General features: G+C 45.6%; 1 protein-coding gene across 2 annotated transcripts in view; it reads right to left on the reverse strand.

The window, feature by feature from the left end:
* Positions 1 to 22,916, reverse strand: part of LOC126198674 (uncharacterized) — a 325,499-nt gene that overhangs the window by 14,169 nt on the left and 288,414 nt on the right. For both annotated transcript variants that reach the window (XM_049935165.1, XM_049935166.1), the window contains 3 exons: positions 14,293 to 14,528; positions 9,303 to 10,435; positions 3,320 to 4,831 (listed from right to left, as the gene is read on the reverse strand). In XM_049935165.1, coding sequence (XP_049791122.1) covers positions 3,328 to 4,831; positions 9,303 to 10,435; positions 14,293 to 14,528 — 2,873 coding nt within the window. In that variant the 3' untranslated portion in view covers positions 3,320 to 3,327. The remainder of the gene's footprint in view (positions 1 to 3,319; positions 4,832 to 9,302; positions 10,436 to 14,292; positions 14,529 to 22,916) is intronic.

Raw genomic sequence — 22,916 nt, forward strand, 5'->3', positions numbered from 1 at the left:
TACTTCGGACTCGTAAGTTATATTACTACCAAAACAGGAAAACTCGTATGCGACTTTCAATGCCTCATTTCGTTATCTAATTGCCTCAACTTTGCCTGATTTAATTGGAATCGTTTCTTTCATGAAGAAAGAAGCAGGCTTGGTTGCAGTGTTAAATTTTTGTTATTTCCAAATGAAGTGCTTTACTTTTACTTAGGCAAATTTGGACTGGCTGATGTTTGGTAACGATCGGAAATGGGATACCGCGCGTAAAATTTCCAGGTGGTAAATGCCCCTTGCCAAAGCCTTAAAACCACTTCACCGTGTCATTACGGCATGTGGTGCAGTCCAATGCAAACCAAAGAGGATCAGGTCTACAGAGAATCTTGAGTATGATGTGTGCAGCCAAAGTAGCACTAACCCTTCGGAATGTTTATGATGTAAAGATTCAGTGTAGGACTGATTCCGTTTGGTTTGCACTGGACTGAACCACATTCCGTAATAAGGCCACGGCACAGTCTTTTTAAAGCTTTGACAAGAGGCATTTACATGCTTGGATATATTATGTGGGGTATCACATGTACCGATCGCTATCAGATCTCAGCTAATCTGAAGATGCTTGAATAAAAATGAAACGCATCATTGTAAAACATGAAAATTGTAACACTGCAATCGAGACTGCTTATTTCTTCGTATCATACATATCTACATCTACATCCATACTTCGCAAGCCACCTGACGGTGCGTGGCGGAGGATACTTGAGTACCTCTATCCGCTCTCCCTTCTATTCCAGTCTCGTATTGTTCGTGGAAAGAAAAATTGTCGGTGTGCCTATGTGTGGGCTCTAATCTCTCTGATTTTATCCTCATAGTCTCTTCGCGAGATATACGTAGGAGGGAGCAATATACTGCTTGACTTCTCGGTGAAGGTATGTTCTCGAAAATTCAACAATATCCCGTACCGAGCTACTGAGCGTCTCTGTTGAAGTGTTCCACTGGAGTTTATCTGTCATCTCCGTAACGCTTTCGCGATTACTAAATGATCCTGTAACGAAGCGAGCTGCTCTCCGCTTGATCTTCTCTATCTCTTCTATCAACCCTATCTGGTACGGATCCCACACTGGTGAGCAATATTCAAGCAGTGGGCGAACAAGTGTACTGTAACCTACTTCCTTTGTTTTCGGATTGCATTTCCTAAGGATTTTTCCAATGAATCTCCGTCTGGAATCTGCTTTACCAACGATCAACCTCATATGTTCATTCCATTTTAAATCACTCCTAATGCATATTCCCAGATAATTTATGGAATTAACTGCATCCAGTTGCTGATCTGCTATATTGTAGCCAAACGATAAAGGATCTTTCTTTCTATGTATTCGCAGCACATTACACTTGTCTACATTGAGATTCAATTGCCATTCCCTGCACCGTGCGTCAATTCGCTGCAGATCCTCCTGCATTTCAGTACAATTTTCCATTGTTACAACATCTTGATATAATACAGCATCATCCGCAAAAAGCCTCAGTGAACTTCCGATGTCATCCCCAAGGTCATTTGTGTATATTGTGAATAGCAACGGTCCTACGACACTCCCCTGCGGCACACCTGAAATCACTCTTACTTCGGAGGACTTCTCTCCATTGAGAATGACATGCTGCGTTCTGTTATCTACGAACTCGTCAATCCAATCACACAATTGGTTTGATAGTCCATATGCTCTTTCTGTGTTCATTAAACGGTTTTGGGGAACTGTATCGAACGCCTTGCGGAAATCAAGAAACACGGCATCTACCTGGGAACCCGTGTCTATGGCATCGGTTGCTGCACCGCCCTGGAATGAACTTTAAAAAGTTTTAGATTCCTTTCCTCTTGTTTTGCTTTTGTGGACATCTTATAGCCTTGTTTCAGGACACTGCTCATCCCGTCCAATTCTCTTATGTCCCTGACAGAATTACAATGTTATTGGCAAACTTTAAAGTTTTTAGTCAAAATATCCACGGGTGTACTGCCGGTCTACAGTGTCCAACGGGCACAATATTTCAGCGATCATACATGTCGCCATCATCAGGTGAAGTGACGGACTGAGCTCCTGTGAACGTGCCGCCACGAAGATCCGTACTCTGTGGCTGCTCAGGGGGAACTGGCTTCGGTCGCGGCGGCGGCGGCCGATTTAAATGCCCTCCGCCCGCGGCGCACTCCCTCCGCCGTCCGAGCCCCGCGCAACGGTCACGCGGTGGAACTGATTGCGACGGCGTCTGAGATGACGTCGGTGTGATGGCTCTGTCCGCCGTGATCGTCACAACTATACGTTTGCTCGATTTACTCTTGATTAACCCAATCGCTGGTTCCCAAGCCTTGCAATGATTATAGCCACAGTCACGGTTTATGAGGTCGTCATAGGTGCGAATTTCGATGGCCTCTCTAACAACGCTGTCCCAGTATCTCGACGTCTGTACCAGAATCCTCCATAGCGTGATTTTCCAACAAACAATGTTCAGCGACCGCCGACTTGCTCGGATACATCAGTCGAGTGTGCCTCTGGTGTTCACGCCATCGGTCCTCGACGGTACGCATCGTCTGACCAATATACGACTTGCCACATTGACACGGAATCTGGTACACGCCGGCCTTCCTCAGACCATCTTTGGCGCTCCCCACCAGTGCACGAGTTTCATTCGGAGGACAAAACACAGTTCCGACCTGGTGTTTCTTCAAAATGCGGTCGATTTTCCCCGAGAGTGCGTCTATATATGGAATACCTCCTCCTTCGTGATTTCATCCATCTCCACAGGTTGTGCTGTAGTGGTTGGGCGGAGAGCACGTTGAATCTGCCACTCTGAGTATCCATTTTTTCCGAAATACAGTTCTCAGATGTTCCAGTTCCTGGGGTAGACTCTCTGCGTCAGAGATAGTGCGTGCCCTATGTACTAGAGTTTAAATCGGCCGCCGCCGCGACCGAAGCCAGTTCCCCCTGAGCAGCCATAGCGTACGGATCTCCGTACCGGCACGTTCACAGGAGCTCAGTCCGTCAGTTCACCTGATGATGGCGACATGTATGATCGCCGAAATATTGTGCCCGTTGGACACTGTAGACCGGCAGTACACCCGTGGATATTTTGATTATCAAATACGCCGGGAGAAACTCAAGAATCACAAAAAAATTTAAAGTTTTATTTCTTCTTGCTGAACTTTAATTCCCTCTCCAGATTTTTCTTTGGTTTCCTTTACTGCATGCTCAATGCAAAGATCGAATAACATATGTGACAGCACTGTCTCACTCTCTCCTTATCTCAGCTCGAGTCAAGTGATAAGTGTGAAAATACGGTTCACAACACTTACGTTTCGCATTATGGCCTCGGTAGGTCGAAAGATGCTTCGTTGTTGGCCTCGGAGGTCTGCCCATTCACGCGAGCCCTGAGTAGGTTTGTCAGGTCCGGGAACACGAGCGGTGGTAGCAGCAGGGGTGCCTGCTGCTGCTGGGACTGCTCTCGCTGGTTGCCGTGGTGGTGCTGCTCCTGCATCTGCTGCTGCTGCTGCAGCTGCTCGGCCACGGCCCTCGTCTTGAGGACGGCCTCCAGGGTCTGCGACTCGGCGTACAGTCTGGCGATGAGCTGGCTGTGGAAGGCGGCCGCCGGCAGCAGCGCCTCCTGGGGCTCCGACGGCGACGGCGACGGCGACGTCGACGACGAAGACGTCGACAACAGCTTGCGGTGCAGGTTGGCGTTGGCGCTGTGCCGGTCGCGGCTCCGCTTCGACGGGAACGCAGCGTTGCAGCCGTCCACAGTACACCTGTGGAGCAGCTTCAGGTGCACGTTCTGGTAGTGCGTCTTTACGCCGAAGTGGTTCTGGAAGACTTTGCCGCAAGCCGTACAACGACGCGGGTTCTCTTTGTCGAGGGGAACGTCGCCAGCGCTGAAGGCCCCGCTGGGATCGACGAAGAAGCAGTGGTTGTCGTCACTGTGGTACTCGTTGGAGGACGATGCGGGCGACCGCTCCGGACTGGAGCTATCTCGGTCGGTGTGTTGCGCGACTGGACCATTTGAAAGACTTTCGAGCTGCTTCAGTGCGTCACACGACTGGACAGGGCTGTTCGACGGTCGTGGGCTCCCCAGTCCAGTCTCCCTCATTCTCGTATCGTCATCTGCCAATCCGTTGCAGTCATCAGTGAAGCGCTGCTCGGGAGCAAACGAAACTTCTCGTCCTTCACGGTCAGATACACACGCTTCTTCCCCCACTTCCATTTCTTGCTTATTACTGCTTTGTACTTGGTCCTTACCCTGCACAAAACTTCCCGTCGTGCTTTCAAGTTTCACGGGTTCATCTTGCGCATCTTTTCTCACGACCAAAGGTAAGGCTTCGGAGACATCCATCCTCTCCGTCTCGTAGGGATTTTCAGAATTCAAGTCCGGCTGCGCCGTTTTCCGATCTTCTCTTCCCTCGGCGTGTACGGGCTCCGTTTCCATTTCGGCAGCCGCCTCTGGGGTTGACGACGCTACAGGGTATGGCCACTTCCTCTCGCCGACACTGCTCGCCGGAGAGCACTCTCCAGGGTGAATGGCAGACGGGTGGCGGCCGTCGTCCCCCTGCCTGGAGCGAGCGTTCGCGGACGACGACCCGCTGTCGGAGTCGGAGAGGTCCAGGACTCGCCCGTCGCTGACGTCACCGCCGCGATCGCCGTCCCTCGCCGCTTCCAGCAGCTCTCCGTCCACGGAGATGTTGATGTCGTCGTCGTCGTCACCCTCGTTGTCGTCATCGTCGCTTTCCTGGTGGTTACTGCTCAGTGAGAGCGGCAGGTCTTCAGAGGACAGCGTGTTGTTGTTGGTGAGGTCGCTGTGTCTCATTTCGTCGAACCTGTGGAACAGGGAAACAGAAAACCCATTTACAATTACAATAAACAGGATTTTTTGTAATACGTTGGATATTTTCACTGAAGTGTACCGTGTGCAATATTTGCTCTTCCTGCACAGTACTCCCGCATCAGGTAAGACATTAGAGTAACACATGTTTCGCCTACAGTCTCGAAATAACAATTGAAAAATAATGAAAACTGCTCATCGCGGATGGTGGTGTCCTATATGACAGCAAAAATTATGTCCCTCCTGTGCTATTGTAAGTACCTAGAGATCACTAAATGTAAAGACGAATAAAATGTACTTTTGGGAAAGAGAATGGAACAACAACCACTCTTCTTATCAAGTGATACTGTCTGCAATTTGAACACTACAGTTTAGTATTTCATTACAGTTTCTATAAATCTAATTCACTCCAGTCCTCATTCTGTTCGATACTAAGTTTGGGATACACAGCCACGTAGATGTGTTTCGACACGAGAATTTCTCTACTCTGCTCCTTTATCCACAAAACCGTGCTGTAACTGCGATCTGAGAGACTTGTCGTTCACAGCTTCTTAGATGTGTGACATTTATTTTTTTTTTTTTACTACACAACACAAAATTATCATCAGTGACACTGACGCCTGAAGGTGACATAAATGTCAGTTTTGTGCTGTGCAACAGAAGAGTTACAAAATTCGATCGCGCTGTGAGCAGAGACCAATAAGATAACGACTCCACCCAAAAATAATTAAGATATTTTACATTTAGTGCACCTCAAAGTGCATAAAAATCCACTGACATGTTTCATTGTTACATTAGGGAAAATATAACGCACTTCAAGACGAGTATTCACTTATGTGATCAATAATTCTTGATCACTAAACAAACTCTCTGTTCGAGACATTACTTTCAATTTTTTGTAGCGTTGTAGACCGTCTTCACCAGTACCTTTTTTTTTAACTTTCATGATTTACATTATCACTTGGATGTAAGAGAGTTTAAAAAAAGTAACTAAAACATGTAAAATTTCACTGAAGTGAAGTCATGCGATGTTGTTCCATGTATGTATGCAAAGGGAGTTACGATATGCATATTGTAGAAGTTGGATTTTGAGAAGAGAGAAAAATGGCTCTGAGCACTATGGGACTTAACATCTGTGGTCATTAGTCCCCTAGAACTTAGAACTACTTAAGCGTAACTAACCTACGGACATCACACAACACCCAGTCACCACGAGGCAGAGAAAATCCCTGACCCCGCCGGGAATCGAACCCGGGAACCCGGGCGCGGGAAGCGAGAACGCTACCGCACGACCACGAGCTGCGGACTGAGAAGAGAGAGATATGGTTGAGTGTAAGAGACCTTTGATTTACTAGGCGGAGAGGAAATTAAAGGTTGGAGAGACATTTGTACGAATTTTCGATTAATAACGCGAAAGTAGCTCCAAATTACCTTGAAACTGCCTGCAGAGCGTATAATGGTGAAGAGAATGTGGTTTGTTGGAAGAGGTGCAGTACTGGTCCGTGTTAAGCTAGGAGTGGGGACAAGGCGTGATTTGGTTGTTCAAGAGTTCAAGATGAAAAGTGTTGTGGACTGGCAAGACAGCCAATCCACTAGGAGGAAGCCGAAAGGCACGCGTTTAAGCTCACGCAGGCTGGCGTGAGGTCTGGAACAGGACACGATAATGAGAATAGCCAAAAACGTACGTAGCTGCTGGAATACTTAACTTTAATCCATAATTGGTGAACATCGCTCTTGGCGGTACATGTTTTACAGCATCAATAGTGACTGGTAATGGCGCCTTGCTAGGTCGTAGCAAATGACGTACCTGAAGACTATGCTAACTATCGTCTCGGCAAATGAGAGCGTAATTTGTCAGTGAACCATCGCTAGCAAAGTCGGCTGTACAACTGGGGCGAGTGCTAGGAAGTCTCTCTAGACCTGCCGTGTGGCGGCGCTCGGTCTGCAGTCACTGATAGTGGCGACACGCGGGTCCGACGTATACTAACGGACCGCGGCCGATTTAAAGGCTACCACCTAGCAAATGTGGTGTCTGGCGGTGACACCACAAAAAGTACTTCTGGAGACACTCTAGGAATTGCACTTAGCTACAAAAGGATGAGTCAGGGACAGAGTGAGTAATCACGAGGACTACGAGGAGGAGACTGTGATGTTAAAGAACTACCAGAGAATGACGAAACTTGTGTATGCAGAAATATAAGCAACATCTGTAAAGCTCATAAGACATCAGTTAAGACTTTTGTAAGAATGAATCGTGAGGAAGAATATAATCCCCAAGTAAGTTCTATTAGTAATTTTATTCAACTGAGGGTTACATGTTGTATAGGCGGTACGTGTGGTTTTGAAGTAAGTTCACATCTGAGCTGTAGTCCCAGATATTTTGCCGTATTAGCAAGATTAATAGGATCACTCTGTAATGTAAAGTGGAAGTTGCAGAGGGCGATTAATGCTGAATTTTGTATGGTTTGGTTGTCATTTGTTAGCTATCAGAGAATACATGAAACTGAAGGGATTGTGCTTGCCGTAGTGGCCGAGCGGTTCTAGGCGCTGCAGTCTGGAACCGCGTGACCGCTACGGTCGCAGGTTCGAATCCTGCCTCTGGCATGGATCTGTGTGATGTCCTTAGGTTAGTTAGGTTTAAGTAGTTCTAAGTTCCAGGGGACTGATGACCTCAGACGTTAAGTCCCATACTACTCAGAGACATTTTTGAAGAGATGTTAAAATTAGATGGTTAGATGACAAAAAAGAAGTCTGTGTAGTCGACATGTTAGAGTGGAGAGAATGTTAGAGGTTAACTGGGGCTGTCAACTAAGTAATGGAGGTACAGTAGAAGTTGAAATAAAACGCGTATTGCTGCCAACTCATGGAAAATATGAGATTGGCTGTGGCTGATAGTAACTTATTCAGGTCGGTGAAACTGAAAGAAGTCGGAATCGACAATACAAGTGATTCAAAGTGAGTAAATCTGGAGCTCAAATTGATGACTGTCATAACTAAACCAGCAAAATAAGTAATCTTCGTCTGACCCAAATTGAATTCGTATTACAAAAAATCCACACACACACACACACACACACACACACACACACACACACACACACAGAGAGAGAGAGAGAGAGAGAGAGAGAGAGAGAGAGAGAGAGGGAGAGACATACACACACACACACACACACACACATACATATGATATGTTGAGGTAGTTGATGGTTAAGTAAGTTTTTATACTTGTGAGTTAAACGAAAGTACTGTATGTTAGTTCTCCTTGCTTCCCAGCCGATGACGGTTGAAGTGATCGCTGTATCAAGCAGAAATGTACAGTTACCAGTATCTGAATGCTGGCCCCTATTTTGACCGGGAGCGAGGTTGGAAACTTTCTACGCGTCGGTCAGGAGGCCTGAAGACAGCGTAGTAAATCGCCGAAACTGGTAGCCAAATAAAATAACAGTTTGGAAGTTAGACGGCTGAAAGGTGTTTGATTTGGCGTCCTGAACCAATGAAAAAGTGGAAAGACAGATAAATCCAACCGAGAGGACGTAACAGGCAAATGATCAATGCATGCAAAAAGAAGATGAACAAGTGTAAGCGTACGCTTCTGCGGCCTTTGTTACAGTCAATAAAACTCTTCTTGGTCTCTAGATCTGTGTGAAATTTCCGATGTTTCGGCCACTATTGCTGGTGTCCTTCATACAGATTTCTTTTCTCTCTCCGTCTCTCTTTTCTTAATGAGCAATGTTTGGTTCTTATAAACTGATATAATGGCGAGTGTAACCGCCGCCCTTTTCCCATTCGTCTATTTCCACCAGTGGCGCTAGTATATAAGAACCAAACTTTTCCCATTCAGCAGTAGGTCACTTGGGATAGTGACCGAAACGTCTGAAGTTTTACACATTGAAGACCCAGAAGAATTTTACCGACGAAGATGAACAGGATTAGACAAACGAGTAGCCAAAAGTCGCTGGAACAGTGGTCCCACTTGAAGATGTGTCGTGTTTGACGCCTGAATGTTGCAGCCAGAGACTGAATATAGCTGAGTGTACACAAAACGTATGAGCCGTTCGTTACAGTACTGCGTGTGGTGACCATGCCACCAATCGGAGAGTTAACTGACTTTGGACGTGGGATGATAAATGATGCGAGATGCATGGGTCATAGCGTTTCGGGAATCACGCAATAAATGGGGTTTTCGAGATCAGCAGTGTTCCATTGTCACAATGAAACGTTTCCACATGTGTGAATCGTCCCAGCACAGGACGACCAGAAAGGTCTGACAAGAGGATGTCATGACGTTTCCGTAGAGCCGTACATAGGATCGCTGCCAGTAGGAATGCAGGGCTCCAGTAGCCCATTTCATAGCACGACGGTACGGAGACAAATTGCATGAGCTCTAGCAGCTAACAACCGTGTCACGGTGCCTTCCAATGACTTTTGACCACTCAGTGTAATAGAACGTGAAGGTGTAACGGTACCTGCTTGCGTTGAGATCGAATCCCGGGTTGGTGTGCGGGAAGGCAGCAAGCAGAGGGAAGGGCAGCCCCGGAGGACCGACCAGCGTGGGTGGGGTCCTGGCCAGCGCGGAGCGGCCGTCGTGCGGCGACATCTTGCGGCGGTAGTGCGGCGAGTGCAGCTTGGGGTTGGGGTTGGCGCTGTGCCGGTTGCGCGACCTGCGCGAGCTGAACATCATGTTGCAGCCGTCCACGGTGCACTTGTGCATCTCGCGCAGGTGGACGGCCGAGAAGTGGATCTTGAGCGCGCCCTTGTCGCAGAAGGTCTTGAGGCAGACGTTGCACTGGACGCGCTTCTTGCCGGTGGCCGGGTTGACGAGTTGCGTGACGAGGCTCAGCGGTCCCGCGGCAGCCGACCAAGGTCGCTTAGCGGCGCTCAGCGTCGCGGCGGTGATCGCCGGAGGAGGAGGAGGCTTGTGACAGCGGTCGGGCAGCGCGACGTCGCGGCTGAGGTTGAGCGCGCTCTGCGAATTCTCGTCGGCGCCGAATCTCCTCTCCTGGTCGCCGCTGTCCAGAAGCTTTACAGACGGCCGCACCTGGGCCACCTGTTGCAAGATCAGAGAGGACGGGTGCTCCTGCTTCTGGTGGCTACCCGGGGACAGGACGTCCACAGCACTGTTCATCTTGGGCAGACACAGGTTCGCGAGGCTGAAGTTGATGAAGCCAGAACTAGGCGCCGTCGTAGGAGGAAAGTGGGAGGGCAGGCCGGCCAGGAGGCGAAAGTCGATGGGCCTGATGGCCTGAGTCTGGCGCGTGGCCGCCACAGTACAAGGCGGCGGGGGCGGCAGCGGGTGCGGCAGCCGGAAGGCGGCTGGTGGCGTCTTCAGCACCGACGGGGGAGGTGGGGGCGGTGGCGGGGGCGGGGGAGGCGACCTGCGCTGGCCGTCGCTCTGCTGGCGGTACGACAGCGCGAGTGCGCTGTTTTTGTTGTGGTTGTTGTTGCTGTTGTTATTGTTGTTGTTGTTATTGTTGCACTGCTGTAGCAGTTCCAGCGCGACCGCTCGCGTCTCTCCGAATCGAAGGAATTGCTGGAGCACCAGAGGTTCCTCTTCGGCACTGCATATTGTCCACGATTCCGAGGAACTGCTGAGCATTTCCTGCAGAAAGACGAGAGTAAGCAAATTAATTATCGTTAAAGGACACTTGATTCTGTCAGACAGCAATGGACTTGGAAGTGCACCTGTACGGAATGGAGAGAGGCTTGAAAGAACGATATAAGATGAACAGTAATAAAATCAAAATAAGGGAAATGGAATGAGTCGGAATAAATCAGGTGATGTTCAGGGGATTAGATTAGAAAATGAGACACTAAATCTAGCAGATAAGTTCCTCTATCTGGGTAGTAAAATAACTGATCATGGCCGAAGTAGGAATGGTATAAAATGTAGACTGCGAAAAGCCAGAAAAGCGCTTCTGAAGAACAGAAATTTATTAGCGTCGGATGTAAATCTGTTAGATACTTGTCTCGAGTGTAGCCTTGTACGGAAGTGAAACGTGGACGATAAGGATCTCTGACAAGAAGGGAAAAGAAGTGCTTTAAATTTTTTGCTACAGAAGGAGGCTGAGCTTTAGATAGTTATATTATGCAGCAAATGAGGTGCAGAATAGAATTGGGGAGGAAAGTATTTTGTGGCGTAACTTGACTAAAAGAAGAGATCGGTCGATACGGCAAATTTTGAGACATCAGAGAATCAGCTGCTTGGTATTGGAAGGAAGTGGTGTGTGTGTGTGTGTGGAGGGAGGCAAGGGATAAAAACTGCAGCGAAGGCGGAAGACCAAGAGAGTCAAATGGATGGGGGCTGAAATAGTTTGAGATGAAGAGCCTGATGCAGCTCACAGTAGCGCGGAGAGTTTCGCCAAACCAATCTTCGGACTGAAGACCACAACAACGAACAACAGAGTTGAGGGCTGCTCGAGGATTTATGACGCAGGCATTTATTTTGAGCATCCGTGGGTAAGGAATAGAGCACAATAGTTTTCTCTCATTCACACAAGATTATGTAGAGGCCTTGCTACAAGATGTGGCGATTTTATGGAATTCATTGTTAACATTCTCTTAATATAAGTAAACATCAATTTACATCCAAGTTTATGATAATTCTTGATAACTGATTACGGCTCTTTTTCACTAATTTGTATATTTGCAATACATCACTAAATACTAGCTCATAGACTAATAAGTGCTATTCGAGGAACAGAAGATATAACAGACGAGATGGGGAGGGTTGACGTATCACAGCTACGGGAGAAGACTGAGTGGTAAACTTTTCACTTCCCTGGTTCACTCTTCTTAATCTGATGTACACGGCTACAATGTGCCATAGTATCGTGTTTACTGCTATCGTTAATAACTGAGCTGAGCAATTATCCTTAAACTATGATACGGTAGTAGAAATTGAGCAAACAAAGAATAGAGGAAAAACTATTGCTTGATTAGGTACATACGATCGTTGACAGTAGTTGTTCGAGAATGTTAGCATATTTGATATCCCTGCTCGGTTTGCGAGACGGGGCCTATAGTTAACACGAAATAGTATTACAACTAGCTATGGTTACGTTCGGTTGGATCCCAGATCTAGCAAATACATCTTTGATATAAAGGATGGAACGAAGGTAATTTGATAAGAGATCACATACAATCCGTGTACACATCATGTTGCCAACAAACTGTGTGTCTAGCAAAGCTGTAGTCGCAGAGTTCTGCGTATGCAGCTGTTTCGTCGTTTGCAAATGTCCCACGTACTGAGACCTGTTGATTTTTCTCCACGCCAGCAGCTTGCCCTGTGGTTTATGCCACAGTCATTTCTGAATATGGCCGAGACCAAATCAGGAAAACTGCTCGAGGCCATGGCCACATCTGCGTTCAGTTTCACTGTCGTTACGATGACCACTAAGACCCTATCACTCACTCCGCATACGCCAGGTCCACTTGACAGCCACCTGCTTACAGCGTGATCCAGCGTCACTCATCACTAGAAATGGACCTTCTTACAAGCCTCCAAAACCAGTAACAGCATTATTTTCATCACTAAGCGACTCTACCACGCATTCTTGTGTTCAATTCCACCTAGGCAGGAGCATCACTATAACAGCTGAGTCTTCTGCCTATGGACGAATAATAGTTGTCATAAACCCCATGGTGGAAGCTGCAGCTGAAGCCCCTCTACATGGTTTATGGTATTTTATTCGTAAAGCCGCTTCAGAGTTTAACAGTCCGTATCAGTTAGTTTCTTAAGCCTCCCACAGCTACGATCCCTATTCACCCTCATCTCATAACACCGCCAAAACTGCACCGAGGCAAGTGTAGCTCAAGCAAAATTCCTCCGAAATCTCTCTGTCAGCACAATCATGCACAGATCAAACTCACTCAATTCTGTCTGTTCGCTCATTCGATCACAAAAGACGTCTGTGCAGTAGAGTCCAAAACCATATTCTTTCGATTATGATGTGCATTCCCCTCAAAGATGAAACAGGAAGTTCAGCATTTGCTGTTTATCGTATGGTGCGTGATTTTTAAGGATGAGGGGGTCGCTCATGAGCGTTCTACCTCCTTTAAGGAAAGTACGTAAAAGCTAGTTGCCAGAAAAAGGGGTATGATTATCTACAGGCTGTGTCAAAGAGTCATTACTGTGCTAGTGAATTGCTGTACAATTTGTTACTCAGCAAAGTATCCGTAATGTCTCAAACACTGTTCTGTGTTTCATTTGGGCGCCCCTTATACACACACGTTCTGAAAAACGGGCCCCCCGTTCAGTGCGAGAGCTACTAAAGTACATTCATTCGTGTATTAGCACGTTTAAAACGGCTGACCGGGAAGTAAGGACGAATTTGAATTTTGCGTCATTTTGTCCTATGACGGTTGGTAGCCATGGGTTTTTCATGTTTCTTATTTTTGATCCTTCGCATTAGTAGCTGATAGCTTTTGGGTGGTGAGCATTATTGTTTGATGCTTATTATCGTCGTGGAGCAGATGACAGCTGAGCAACGTGTCCAAGTGACGAAATGTTATTATAAGAGCAGTGGAAGTCCCTCAGCAACAGTTCGTGAATTGCGTATGACACTCGGACTTCATGCTGCTACAACCGTATCATCAGTTCTGAAGCTGGTCCGGAAGTTCGAGACCATGGGTTCCGTTTCAAACATTAAGGAAACGGGAAGAATGTGTTCTGTTCGAGCACACGAAAACACTGCCATCGTACCTGACAATGTGACCGTAAGCCCCAAAAAATCGGTTCCCCGATGAGCTCAACAATGGAATTTATCACCAACTTCACGGCATGAAATCCTCTCAAAAGATCTGAAAATGCAGGTGTACAAGATTCAACTTACACAGTTGTTGAAGCTTGCATAACATGGAAGGAGACATCGATTTGCTCAATGGGTCTTGGCTCGACAATGGATTCAAATGGTTCAAGTGGCTCTGAGCACTATGGGACTTAACTTCTGAGGTCATCAGTCCCTTAGAACTTACACCTAACTAACCTAAGGACATCACACACATCCATGTTCGAGGCAGGATTCGAACCTGCGACCGTAGCGGTCGCGCGGTTCCAGACTGTAGTGCCTAGAACCGCTCGGCCGCCCTGGCTGACCGACAAGTGGAGAACGAGAACTTCACGAAATGAATGATTTTCTCAGATGAGGCGGAATTCCACCTTAGTGGGTACGTCAGTAAGCATAGGTGCTGAATTTGGTGGAACGAATATCAGCGAGTGACTGGGGAAGATGAGACGCATCCACAATGCGTGACTGTGTGATGTGGGTTCTGGGCAGGAGGAGTCTTCAGCCTGTAAAATGATGAGATCTCTTTCATACATAAATGAGAGAAGTTACTTAATGTGTTTTCAAAAAACATTACAGTTTAAATAATTTTTTTTACATTCTGTAGCACTTAAATATTCGTCCCTACTCCCAGGACACCCTCTAGAAGCAGTGGAAGACATGAGCGACGTACCTGCAGGATATATCCCCTGGCGTAGTCCTCGTGCGTCCAGCCGAAGCCGGCGAGCACGTGGAGCACCTCGTCGCGGCGCAGCACGGAGAAGAGCCTGTCCAGCAGGATCTTGAGCCTGATGGGCAGCGCCTGGCAGCCGTACAGCACGAGACTCGCGATGTCGAAGGCCGCGTTCGCCTGCACCGGCTCCACGGGCAGCGCCGGCGCCTGCTGCCTGCCTCCCAGCTTGTCCAGCGCTGCACACACAAGAGGCAACATGTACACGCTCTCACTGGCACGGTATTCAGTAATGTCCCCAGTATAATGACTTTTAGAAGTGCAGTAAGTTCTCATTTCGTTCAAACACGATTCCAATAGACACGCAAGGGGTTTTTAATGCAGTGAACCGCGCGGGGTAGCCGCGTCGTCTCAGGCGCCTTGTCACGTTCCGTGCGGCTCCCCCTGTCGGAGGTTCGAGTCCTCCTTCGAGCATGAATGTCTGTGTTCTCCATAGCGTAAGTAAGATTAAGGTAGATTACGTAGTGTGTAAGCTTAGGAACTGACGACCTAAACAGTTTGGTCCCATAAAATCTTACCATAAATTTAATGCAGTGTTGTAAGAAGACGATAATTTTACCTCTGATCATACAATTAAAGCTTTCACGTCTGGTGCTGACATAACTGAAAACTTCCGGGCTGTTACGTTGTGGTCTACATCTCATCTACAGCCGGCCGAAGTGGCCGTGCGGTTAAAGGCGCTGCAGTCTGGAACCGCAAGACCGCTACGGTCGCAGGTTCGAATCCTGCCTCGGGCATGGATGTTTGTGATGTCCTTAGGTTAGTTAGGTTTAACTAGTTCTAAGTTCTAGGGGACTAATGACCTCAGCAAAATGGTTCAAATGGCTCTGAGCACTATGGGACTCAACTGCTGAGGTCATTAGTCCCCTAGAACTTAGAACTAGTTAAACCTAACTAACCTAAGGACATCACACACATCCATGCCCGAGGCAGGATTCGAACCTGCGACCGTAGCGGTCTCGCGGCTCCAGACTGCAGCGCCAGAACCGCGCGGCCACTTCGGCCGGCTGACCTCAGCAGTTGAGTCCCATAGTGCTCAGAGCCATTTGAACCATTTTTTTCTCATCTACATCTACATCTACATGATTACTCTGCAACTCAGATTTAAGTGCTTGGCAGAGGGTTCATCGAACTACAATCATATTATCTCTCTACCATTCCACTCCCGAACAGCGCGCGGGAAAAACGAACACCTCAACCTTTCTGTTCGAGCTCTGATTTCTCTTATTTTATTTTGATGATCATTCCTACCTATGTAGGTTGGGCTCAACAAAATATTTTCGCATTCGGAAGAGAAAGTTGCTAACTGAAATTTGGTGAATAGATTTCGCCGCGACGAAAAACGTCTTTGCTTTAATGACTTCCATCCCAACTCTCGTATCATATCTGCCACACTCTCTTCCATATTACGTGATAATACAAAACGAGCTGCCCTGTCTTGCACCCTTTCGATGTCCTCCGTCAATCCCACCTGCTAAGGATTCCATAAGGATTCCACCACGCAGCAATATTCTAACAGAGGACGAACGAGTGTAGTGTAAGCTGTCTCTTTAGTGGACTTGTTGCATCTTCTAAGTGTCCTGCCAATGAAACGCAACCTTTGGCTCGCCTTCCCCACAATATTATCTATGTGGTCTTTCCAACGTAAGTTGTTCGTAATTTTAACACACAGGTACTTAGTTGAATTGACAGCCTAGATAATTGTACTATTTATCGAGTAATCGAATTCCAACGGATTTCTTTGGAACTCATGTGGATCACCTCACACTTTTCGTTATTTAGCGTCAACTGCCACCTGCCACACCATACAGCAATCTTTTCTAAATCTGGTCTTCGGATGACCATACTAGACGGTAAAACTTTCTCCTAACGTTTCCTCTCCGACTCCAGGAGATTCCTTCAGATGTTGGTTGGTTGGGGGAAAAGGGAAGAAACAGCAAGGTCATTGGTTCCATAGGATTAGGGAAGGATCGGGAAGGAAGTCGGCCGTGCCCTTTCAAAGAAACTACCCCCGCATTTGCCTGAAGCGATTTATCTTCATAGATAAAATGGCGAACTGCCTCTGAAGATGCCTCCCGCAGTCAGAGAGGTCACGTCAGGAGTAAGTTTTGTACATCGACCACGCTCTAATAGCTCAGAAATTTTAAGTGGCGCATTTTACCTCTGTTGGCGGCATTGCGGACTGCGAACGCATTTGGACGAAATGATGACAGATTGTACTTGCTAAAAATATCATATCTCAGATAACATTCGTGAATGTGCGATAATAAACTCCAACACTACATTTATTTTACTGGACCGATTTCAACCATGCATAGTACTTGTATCGCCTACTGTCTGGATAGAAATGCTGTGTGGATATGAAAGACCTGCATATCAAAGTGGTCGTGGTGGTGCCGGGGGTGGCGGGGGGGGGGGGGAGGGGGGGTGAAATGGTACTGTAGCCCACGACGCGCCTATATCCATATCCCGTATCTTATTTATCTAGTTTTTGAGGATAGAAGAAACTCATGTCGTGGAACAAACACTACACATAATGTCAAACCTTTATGAAACTTTTTCTCGGTGACAACCCCCACAAAACGACGAAAGGAAAAAAGTTTGTCGCTTATTACATTTTCGCTGTTCATGCAGTAAAACTGCGGCATGAAGAATGACTTTTAATTTGTTACGTCTTTACTACTAACTGAGCGGCACATTTTGCAGACAGTATTCATACGCCTCACTGTATCTAACTGAAAAATTCTATTCTTGTACGATAGGTAGATCAGGAGATGTGACGCCATAAGCACTGGGGCATGAAAAACTGCCGCATCATGCAAAACGTTTAAATTTATTACTTCTTTGCTGCTAACTCTATTCGCTACAACTTTCGCCTGCAGTAGCTACATATACCCCCTGGTGTGCTCGAAAAATTAAACCATTGTACGACACATACTTCAGGTGATGCAACGTCATAAACATCGAGCTGCGCGGTAGTGAAACTCCAGGGCGAAATGAGCTAGTGCTACTGGTGAAACACCTGTACAGTTTCGTGTGATGTATGTTAAATATATGTGATTCGTGCGAACGCGAGCAAATCAACGGTTAAAAAGATCATCCTAGATCTCTCGAACGATTTCAATCAAATTTACCACACTCGTAAGCTACGGTCTGGAAAGAAATACTGTGGGCGCAAGAACCACCAGCCTCTAGTGGGACGTCCGCAGCTCGTGGTCTAGCGGTTAGCGTTGCTGCCTGTGGATCACAGGGTTTCGGATTCGATTCCCGGCCACGTCGGGCATTTTCTCCACCCGGGGACTGGGTGTTGGTGTTATCCTCATCATTTCATCATCTTTCAGGGAAACGGAGAGTGGGCAGTGAATAGATTGGGAATTTGTACGGGCGCTGATAACCATGCCGTTGAGCTCTTCACAGAGCACAATCATTATCATTATCATCACCCTATTGGTGTGCGTGTGATAGCTTGAAGAGAGAAGGGGGAGGGCGAGACGTACACAGATAGGTTGAGAAGAGAAGATGGACAGCGAGAGGGGGATGAGGAAATGTACGGAGAGAGGGAGATAGGTTGAGAAGAGAAGATGGACAGCGAGAGGGGGATGAGGAAATGTACGGAGAGAGGGAAGCGGAGATCGACAGAGAAAAGAGAGGTGAGAATGGAGGAGGATATGAACAACGACAGGTGGAGGAGGAGATGAATATGGAGAGGAGGATGTGGAAATAGAGAGAGGGGGGGAGAAGGAAGTGGACAGTGAGAGGGGGGGGGGGGGGAAGAGACGGACTAATAGAAACTTGGATTAAATACATACCAAGGCAACTCAGCTACTGAGTTAGTTAAGCTGTACATTAACATAAGTGAAATCTCTGCCTTCCCGTTTCCTGTGTGTCACTAGACGAGAGTGTCTCGGAAATTACTTAACATTATTCCCTCAGTACAGAGGTGAGAATCAACATCAAAAGATAATATAAATCACATATGCGTTTCATGAATCAGTCACTATATGCAAGAGATTTAAAATTTTGAAAAAAAAAATTCCCACTAGTATCACCACCATACTTCAATATGAAAACGCAATGGCCTACCGAATAATCATTGTGTTTTTGACATATTATAACCCGCAGATGTAAATGAGTAGCCGGCCGCGGTGGTCTAGCGGTTCTGGCGCTGCAGTCCGGAACCGCGGGACTGCTACGGTCGCAGGTTCGAATCCTGCCTCGGGCATGGGTGTGTGTGATGTCCTTAGGTTAGTTTGGTTTAAGTAGTTCTAAGTCTAGGGGACTTATGACCTAAGATGTTGAGTCCCATAGTGCTCAGAGCCATTTGAACCATTTTTTGTAAATGAGTATCTATTCCTATAGACAGTTACTGTGCCGTATCGTAGATTGTTTATCAGATGATGGCACCATTTCTATAACTGCTTTATCTTATCCATACGGGAGACATCTTATGATTAGAAAATAATGTCGCATTATCATATCAGAATAATTTGAAGTATTTCTTCTGTCTTTATAGTGTCCCCCCGATAATCTAAAAGAAATGAATGGTTTTCCGCTACCACACTGTTATTATGATCTTTTATTAACTGCTAGGCGCTTGTCTATTCTTACAGAATTTGTCTTCCGGATAACGTCTTGTATAATGTGGTGTTGACGGCATAGCATTTATTAAAAAGCTTTACAATATTTAAAGGTATTGTCAAAATGTGCTGAGTCCGTGACAGTACTTTTAACATTACAAGATAACATCTCTTTTTTCTTTCACTGAAACAATATTTTTTAATTCAAATTTTACTTTATCTTAATTAATAAAATAAGCTGCTTGTGGCCTACAATCAAACTTTTTATAGAGTATCTCTGAATAATGTGCTAAACTTGAAAACCAAGACCGCAGAACCAACACAGATTTACCAGCATGGTCACAGAAACATCGGATAACTGGCGAAACGTAAGCAATCTTGAAGTAATAGTACTTACCACATTTTTCGATAAATATCAACGAGTTTCATAATGTTTTTTATATGGCGTCATTACTCCACTCAGGAAGAATCAAAATACAAGAATAAGCTAATCCAGGCATATACAAAATTACATGGGATAATTGTAACGAAGTTTACTTTGGACAAACAGGACGAGATCTTAACATCATATGTAGAGAACATGCTAGAGATAGTGACAGCAGCCAATCGAATCTCTTCATGGATTTAAAAATCCAAAACTATAAAATCGACAAAATCAAAACAGCATTTCAAATCTTAGACAAAATACCAAAAGGATTCTACATGAACGTATTGGAAGAACTGGAAATGTATATATAAACGTTAAAAATCGTTCCCACGATATAAAATGGACAGCCCGACATCAAATATAAACATTACCTAGAAAATTTTATCGACATTCTAGAACATGCCAAAGGACAAAAATAATCGACCAAATATTACACAAACAACTAAATTATCTCTAAATCAAATGATTTCTCAGAGTAAGGGTCCCTACACTATAACCGGTTCGTAAACATACAGCGTCATTGAGAACTGTCAACTATCTGTCAAATTACTACGTGGCTTCATTTTACAATAATAAAAACAGTGAAGATTCACAAAAGGATTCAGCAATGAAGCCGTATTTATGTCTTTCCCAGCTAGACATATGTATGTAGACGTATGTATACACATGTGCAATTAACTCCGCATACAAATATCGCAAATAAATGAAATTTACAGACTTCTTTATTTGCAGGTGTACTTGACAATGACAATACCGCCGAAATAGGCCTATTGTACGAAATATAATAACATCGCAGATAGCTAACTTGGAACATTCAATTTAAATTGTCACATTACAACATGTTTCTTGCTGCAGGCCCCACTATACAAAAATGTTAAGCTTCATAATGGTGTACTCCACATTTTAACGTCATTGGAAAAACAAGAGCGCCGTTCTCGCCTACCTATTTATTTTCGGTGTCTAACAGATTTTAGCAGGGTTACTCATACATTAAAATACTCGGATATGTGTTCACCATGTAGTGATGTCTGGAACCAGCAGGGGAATAGCAGGGAACGGGAACTGTCGTGTGACGTGGATAGTGTGTGTGTGTGTGTGTGTGTGTGTGTGTGTGTGTATGCTGTGTGAGGACGTGTTGTGTGCTTGAGAGATAAGAGAGAGAGAGAGAGAGAGAGAGAGAGAGAGAGAGAGATTGGCTGGAGGAGTGGGGGTGGGGGGGGGGAGGTGTGGTGAGAGAGAGAGAGAGAGAGAGGGAGAGAGACAGAGAGAGAGAGAGAGAGAGAACCGGGGGGAAGCAGAAAGCTAACTACCTTACCAAACAAGAAACACGTGCAATAACTAGCACCCATTTAAATATGCCTACCGCTCTGCGATTACTATCGACTATTTGCAGTTAAAGCCATGTAATGAGGACATTAACTTCAAAGGAACTTGGTACTGGGCTATCCACCAGAAAATACCTCATAACTCATGATTCTTTAATTGTGGTGTCAGGCGCAAGAAATTGTCATCATTAACGTGATGAGAGCAGGCCACATGGCTGCCTAAAAAAATGTAACACCTGTTGAAGTTAATATACCCTCCGAACTGCAATTACTGTGCAGTTTAAGACGCTATCGTGCTATTTTCTAATAGAGTGTATGGAATATAAGAAAAAAGAGTTCTAGTTGGGTACTCAAAATTGTTTGTTACTTCTCACTCTCGTTCTTCTAACTTCGAACAATCAGTCCTGTGAATTTGTTTAGAAGTTCATTGGAGTTCGTACAATGGGTCTTTATTGATACTATAAGTTTGAATTGTAAACAGTTTCCTTCTTTACGTCGATAATCCTGTGGTAAAGCTTCATTCTGCATGCCACAATGTTCACTGTTTTTCAATGCACTATAGCAACTTAATTAGAAAATTCTAGGTTTTTGATGTCCATTGCAAGGAGTAATCTAATTTGCAGTCTCATTTTTCTGAATTTTTTATTTGGTTGTATGGGCCATTCCTAGATTTATATACCTGCTCTACACACCATTGATAATTTCATAGCATACAGTACTTAACACTTTAACACATTTTAGGATTCCTTCCCGTTCCAAGACTTAACTAGTCTAATCTTTTGTTCGCGGTTCCCACCACAGCAGTATGAAAGGGTTAGAAGTATACTCATGGATTCTTGACGTAATTATGGTTCTTGAACCCTTGTAAGTAGGATTTCGCAGGGTTATTTGCTTTTACCTTCAAGCGTCTACAGGATTTCGGTGAGGCTCTTCCGCGAGTCACGCAAAGCTGCAACGATTTCTATCGTCACTGTTTGTATATACTCAGTGCCCCTAGTACCTGAACACTGTTTTAAGATGTGAAGCGTAAGTTATTTGTATACTGTCTCCTTTATAGACTGAGTGTTTTCCCCAGTATCGTGCCAATCGCCGGCCGCTGTGGCCGAGCGGTTCTAGGCGCTTCAGTCCGGTACCGCGCTGCTGCTACGGTCGCAGGTTTGAATCCTGCCTCGTGCATGGATGTGTGTGATGTCCTTAGGTTAGTTAGGTTTAGGTAGTTCTAAGTCTAGGGGACTGATGTTAAGTCCCACAGTGCTTAGAGCCATTTGAACCTTTTATTATTTTTTTTTTTTTTCGTGCCGATCAACTGGAGTCTGCCATATGCTTTACGTATGACTGAGCCTACGTGGTCACTCCAGTTCATACGCCTACAAATTATTAGATCCAGGTATTTACATGAGTTGACTGATTCAAATTGTGACTCTTTGTCATTGTAGTTTTCATTTATTTATTTTATTTTATTAATTTTTTGAGGCATCAGTTTTCCGACGGTTTGATGATCCCCGCCGCAAAGTCCACTTCTGCCTATCTCTTCATGTCAGAGTAACCTTTGCACCCTGTGTCGTCGATTGTTCGATGTGTTTATACGAACCACTGTCTTTTTCTATGGATTTTACCCTCTACAGGCCCCTTCTGTACCATGGAAATTATTCCCTGATGTTTTAACACACGCCGTATCATACTGTCGCTTCTTCTTGTCAGTGTTTTCCATGTGTTCCTTACTTCACCGATTCTGTGCAGAACATCCTCATTTCCTACCTCATCAATCGACTTAATTTTCAACACCACATCTCAAACACTTCGATTCTCTTCTGTTCCGATCTTCTCACAGTCCATGGTTGACTATCATACAAATCTGTGCTCTGCACGAACGATAAATTACTTAAATTAAGCCCTAAATTTGATACCAATAGACTTCTTTTGTAGTCGTAGTCATAGAAAACCACTGCTTTCCCTTTTCTGAAATTAATTATTTTACATTTCTGTACCCATCCTGTCAGCGTCTGCGTTACCACGCCGCTTTGGGGGGTCCAGGGAGGCTTGCCGACATCGGAACGACAAAGAGAACTGGACTGGTGTGCCGGCCAGCTTTGATGTGGTTTCTGGGCGATTTCCTACATCCGACTGGTATCCACATCCTTCCTTGGTTATACTATTCGCAAAAATTTCGGAATAGTTTTAAAATTTTCTCATGGAACAACACTAGACCCGAACAGATAGGGTGCACAATTTCCGGCT

This window comes from Schistocerca nitens, chromosome 8 (genome assembly GCF_023898315.1).
Source record: "Schistocerca nitens isolate TAMUIC-IGC-003100 chromosome 8, iqSchNite1.1, whole genome shotgun sequence".
Taxonomy (NCBI): domain Eukaryota; kingdom Metazoa; phylum Arthropoda; class Insecta; order Orthoptera; family Acrididae; genus Schistocerca; species Schistocerca nitens.